This window comes from Eriocheir sinensis, chromosome 52 (genome assembly GCF_024679095.1).
Source record: "Eriocheir sinensis breed Jianghai 21 chromosome 52, ASM2467909v1, whole genome shotgun sequence".
Taxonomy (NCBI): domain Eukaryota; kingdom Metazoa; phylum Arthropoda; class Malacostraca; order Decapoda; family Varunidae; genus Eriocheir; species Eriocheir sinensis.
In genome coordinates this window covers 1323260-1329259 of record NC_066560.1, presented here as the reverse complement: position 1 = coordinate 1329259, position 6000 = coordinate 1323260, and the positions used below count along the sequence as shown (strand labels likewise).

Sequence of the window (6000 nt, the reverse complement as noted above, 5' to 3'; positions counted from 1 at the left end):
ATATATATATATATATATATATATATATATATATATATATATATATATATATATATATATATATATATATATATATATATATATATATATATATATATATATATATATATATATATATATATATATATATATATATATATATATATATATATATATATATATATATATATATATATATATATATATACATTGTGCATAAATACATATATATATATATATACATATATATATATATATATATATATATATATATATATATATATATATATATATATTTATTTATAAATTGAGTACAATAATTTTATATATATATATATATATATATATATATATATATATATATATATATATATATATATGTAATTATAAATTTTGTACAATATATATATATATATATATATATATATATATATATATATATATATATATATATATATATATATATATATATATATATATATATGTAATTATAAATTGTGTAATATATATATATATATATATATATATATATATATATATATATATATATATATATATATATATATATATATATATATATCATATTCCTCCTACTCATCCCCCCTCTGACTCCTTTATGCCTGTTATTAACAGCCATATCTCCGTCAAGCGACGTTTCCCTCTGTCATGATTTCATTATTCAAGAAATAGCCCGTGGAAAATACCGCGGGAGTCCCCGCCATTTTGATTTAGAGAGCGGTAAACAAGTCCCAGGACAGGCGGGAAAACCAGGCAGGCGGGAAACAGGACCTTATTCAAATCCTATTCGTTATTGCTGCCAACGCTGAACTATGAGTTGGATGCATGACCCACTATTGCCTAGTGCATGGTGTTAGGTTATTAATAAATAATAATCCATAGCCGTTAGGGCGTTTAGCATAGGCAGATCCAGGGGGGGGGGCAACGGGGCCATGCCCCCCCCCAAACGCTCTGAGAGTATGTTTTGGCCCCCCCCAAAGAAATTCGTTACAGATACTGTCAGCCTCCCTCAATCATATACATATCATGTAGAACTCGATAGTCGATACTGCATCGCTCTACTACATAAAACAAAATCCAATTCTATGGCCTCAATGCACAAGCGAATCGGAATTAAGCGCTGAGAAGGAAGGCCTCTTCGGCCAATCAGCGATTAGGAAAAATACCAAGGTTGAGCTTCAGCAAGGACTTCTAAATATAGAATTTACTCAGGGCGTGCGCTGTCGAATCTTTAGCCCATAAACCTCGGGCTAGGGGTCTATTGTCACTCTCCCAGCGCGCGAGCGATACTGCAAATTTTTGGAAAAATAGGTGTTGTTCACCAATGCCCTGTGTGGTAATTTCAAACGAAAACATAATAGTTTTTACTGCTATCTCATCGCCAATCCTTCCTCCTCTGCTCCTCATGATGAAAGATATTGGAAGTGTCTAGGTTGAACCACGGCAGAGATATGATGTTGGGAAGAGGTACCATTTTCGGCCAAGCCGAGCGCACTTGTTCGTGCGGGTGCTGTTGACCTGGGCCTTGGTCTCCTGCCTCGCCCCGCGCCATCACACAGTACGTAGGCATCCTTTCCTACCAGCTCGATTATTCATATTAGGCTACATATTTCGTATGTTTGACTCTCATAAAAAATACCTTCTTCCGAAAATAAATGTTTTTTTTTATTACATGCAGAAAAAAGCTTCCATAAGCACAGTACAATTATGGCATATATACACTCATTAGGCTACATATTACGCAGGTTTGACGCTCATAAAATAACTCTTTACGAAACTGAATGTGTTTTTGCTATTATATGCTGCTGCTATGTCGAGCGTCAAGCTTGGCGTGGCATCCCGTGTTCAGCAAGTAGCACCCCTGGCGCACTACTACCACTGCGCGATGCACGGCCTGAACCTCGCTGCATCAAGAATGAGCTTCGTTCGGGCGGTGAAGAACGCCCAAGGGACGATGGAGACCGTCATCGACTTCGTCACAGACAGCGCAAAGCGGACCGTAGTACTGCAGCAGGCTCAGAAGAGGACGGGTCGCAGACAGCAACGCCTCATCAAGTTGTGCGAGACACGCTTCGTCGAGCGCTACACGTCCGTTCATCGGTTCTGTGAGCAGTTCCCAGCTATCGTGGATGCCCTGCGGCTCATGACCAACTGGAACGACAACATCACCAGCGCGAAGGCGAGCATGCTGCTGAAGGCCATGGAGGCGTCAGACTTCTTGGTGGCTATCGTGGTCATGAAGGCGTTAGCCAGCCTGCTGCGACCACTGTCTCAGAAGCTGCAGCACCGGGGTGCAGATCTGATTCAGACCCTCGGCTTGGTGCGGACCACCATCAGTACGCTCACGGAGATGCGAACTGAGTCCTCATTCCAGCAGCTGATGGTCGAAGCACAGACAATGGCAGACGAGCTCGAGACAACAATCGAGAAGCCACGGATCCCTGCGCACCGCTCGACATTCAGAGCGAACTCGGGCGAGGACCTAGATGTCACAGGCTACTACCGCGTGAACATCTTCTTCCCAGCCATCGATGCTGTGCAGCAGGACATGGAGGAGAGGTTCGGCAGCACCCAACCGGGAACTGATGCCGCTGGACGTCGAGCAGGGGCGGCACGACACACTCACCACACTCAGGCGTTCTCGCTTTCCGCCATTCTGCCAACGCGAGTGGCCGGCGCATCGTGGGAGGACATCCGTCCAGGCTGGGAGCTCTTTCTGCCGGTTCTACCTGAGAGCTTTGAGTGCGACACCAAGGCAGAACTAGGTCTATAAAGCCATGTGGCGGCGCAACCAGGACAAGGTGGTACCCGACACCGCAGTAGCAGCCCTGGACCACTGCGACCCCGTTACCTTCCCGACCATCCACCGTCTCCTGCAGGTTAGCGTTTTCAGTCCTCACCGTACTTACAAATTCATTCCTCTATTTACCTTACTGTCGTTTCTAAAAGTGATATGTTTAGCACTTATTGACACAGATAGATAAATGAGAAAAATGTGCCGGGACGAGATCATATCTGGTTGTTATTTTTGTAACTCACTGAGGAAGATATTTTCTTTATGTCCCCTCGGTACAATCCGTTGCGTTCCCGGTACGTTTTACATGCCGTAGGTTATGCTCCTATATCCTCAATCAACACTAAATTCCTTTAATACCTTCCTTCAGATCCTTGCGGTACTGCCGGTGTCCGCTGCGGAGGCCGAGCGGACCTTCAGCAAGGTCACCAGGACGTTGACCGAGGTCCGGGCGACAATGGGGGAGGAACGTTTGGAGGCGCTGGTCATGTGCCAAACGCACCGCGACCTTCTCCCAGCCTCCGAGAAGGTGGTCGACTTCTTTATGAAGTCTGGCTCTGGCACTCGCCGAGCGCAGCTGAAGTGATAGACTACTGTGTCATCTGGACTGGACAACGACATTTGGCTCTTGCGAGTAGGTCCGATTTTTCAAAGAGGCACAACTGCATAAACATCGTGTTTTTGTCTTTAATACGCTCGTACATGTATGACATTTAGACGTGGGGATTTCAGTTATGATGATAGAAATAGGCCTATAAGCCATACTACGAGCAAAGCAAACACGAGCAAACATAATTGCATCTGAGCATTTCATTATTATTTATTATATCGCATGACAAGTGTATATGGTAAAGGTCAAAATTTACATATGGAGGCAAGAAGACGGGGTTGTCAAGATTAAAAAAGGTCAAGGCTGATGAAAGCAATGTTTTTAAATATTACGATGTGATTATTGTGATTCTTATATGTTATATATTAATATATGCTTAATAAAGACCAAAAGTATTCTGGATCTAATTCTTGAGTTATGCCCCTGAAAAGCACAATGCAATCCGATGTGACTTAATTCCATGTGTACAGTCCGTCGTCGATGAACAGTTGGCCCCCCCCAAAACTCAAGGCTGGATCCGCCCTTGGCGTTTAGTGTAAGTGTTATGCAGAAATAGATTTGTCAGTTGTGGCGAGTGCTGGCATCTTGACCGCGGAGCGCGGCAGCTGAGGATTGTGGGTCGGCGGCGCACCCACGCAGGGTTGCCAACTGGCGTTTTTCACTGCCAAATTTAACCATTTTTGGCAGTTAAACGTGTGTTTGGCAGTGAAAAACGATAATTTGGCATTTTGGCCTTAAAAATTTCTAAATTTGGCAGTCAACAAACCGAGTGATGGAATTTTGGCTAGTATTGAGCTATGAAATATTATTCTCGGCAAATAACCAAACCCATGCCTTTTATACGTGTACAATACGCGTAAGGCTCTGGTATTTTCGGGCTCTCGCAAGTCGCAAGTCCGTCAGTAGTCACTACTCAGTACACTCTCTTGGTCGCGCGCTTGAACTCGCCACGATGTCTAAGTGGAAAGGACAATACGATTCTGGGAGAAAATACCAGGATACAAGGGAGAAGGAGTTCCCATGGTTAACAAAGACGAAAGGTGGAACAGAATCAGCAGTAATTAATGCCATCTTGGAGAGAGTTTTTTTCCCATGTAACTGCAGTGAAGACGAAAGCTCGCAACAGAATGAGTTTGAAAATGTTGGGAGTACGTACAACCCTAATAGTATCGGGAAAGTGTTGCAAGGACTTAGAAATCACTGGAGAAATGCTGCAAAAGTTCACTGTTGAATGTACGACCATGCAAGAGCCCTAAATGCACCCCCGGAAAGCAACGATAATGTCTTCGATGATTTATTCTAGTCTACTTAATTAAGGTAAGTTTAACTATTGGAATTAGTTCAGTTTTACATCGAACTATGCATGTCATGTGTGCTTTTTTTTTCTTTCTTTTTTTTTTCTTTTTTGCCTGGGGGCTCAAATTATTATTTTTATCTTGAAAATGTGCGAGGAAATTCAATCAACAGATGTATGTGTGTGTGTGTGGGTGAGGGGGGGGTGAAGTTAGGGTGGCCACTTCCAAATTTCTAAAAAGGAGGACACTGCATATCGTGGTTTATGTTATTTTTATATATATATATATATATATATATATATATATATATATATATATATATATATATATATATATATATATATATATATATATAGGCTAACTGAATGTAAATAAAAACTTTCACTTCTAATGAAACTGACAAACAAAACAAATAGATCTTACGGCACAAATAAAACCTAGTTGTGTCCCCCCTTGATGCCTGGAGGTTTGTGTTGTATTTTTGTCCTCTACCAGCCATATCCAATAGTTTCTAGTTGGCCAAAAATATCTTGTGAATAGGCTACTGCAGTTTTCCCCTTACTTCCTATCTCCACAGCACAGCGACACAGTATACAAAAAGCATGAAACTCACCCTTTCTGCTTTAAGCAATGAATCCACACTCTTTGGTCCAGTCAGAGTTAAACGACGTCTTTCTTTTCGGCAGTTTTAGACTCCTCAAATCGTAAATTAATTGCCCAATCACACTGCACCGTGCCCGACTCACGACTACAGGCCGCGCTGCCGCTGTGAGAGATGTAACTTATGTAACTCACGCAGTCACAACGTTGGTTGGACCTGTACAGTTCTTGTCTACTGTCCGAGCGTTCGACTGTGGCTGCCGACCTTGGCCTCGGTACTCCCAGATATTCTAATTGTACGGCATTATTGTATGTCTACGGTAATTTATTTGTTTATTTATTTATCTATTAACTTATTCATTTTATTCATTTTTTTGTATTTTTATTCTTATTTATTAATCTATTGATTAATTTATTTATCTTTTTTGTCTCACCCCAAGAAAGGAGGACAAATGCACGTCCGGCGTGAGGTTGCGCCGGATGGAGGATAAGGTGCTCAAAAGGAGGACTGTCCGGCGTAAAGCCGGACGTCTGGCCACACTACTCGGACGGTGAAGTGTTGGAGGTCTAGTTCGCAAAGGGGGGGTGGTAGTGAAAAGGTTAGGAGCACCTGCTTTATACGTATGAAATATTAGGATTTGTAAAATTTTGGCATTGAAATTCTTAGTCTGGCCGTAAATCTGAACAAATTTGGCATCAGTACA

The 6000-nt window shown here is 41.7% G+C and overlaps 1 protein-coding gene across 1 annotated transcript; it reads left to right on the top strand.

Annotated features, from left to right (window-relative positions):
• The first annotated feature begins 1790 nt into the window (after positions 1 to 1790).
• On the top strand, positions 1791 to 3420 carry LOC126982870 (uncharacterized). The gene is made up of 2 exons (XM_050835141.1): positions 1791 to 2876; positions 3162 to 3420. The coding sequence occupies exon 1, from the start codon at positions 1808 to 1810 to the stop codon at positions 2768 to 2770; it is 963 nt and encodes a 320-aa protein (XP_050691098.1). The 5' UTR covers positions 1791 to 1807; the 3' UTR covers positions 2771 to 2876; positions 3162 to 3420.
• Positions 3421 to 6000: the final 2580 nt, after the last annotated feature.

Bases quoted from the DNA above. Each gene is read 5' to 3' on its own strand.
- LOC126982870 (XM_050835141.1), top strand. From the start codon at position 1,808: ATGTCGAGCGTCAAGCTTGGCGTGGCATCCCGTGTTCAGCAAGTAGCA.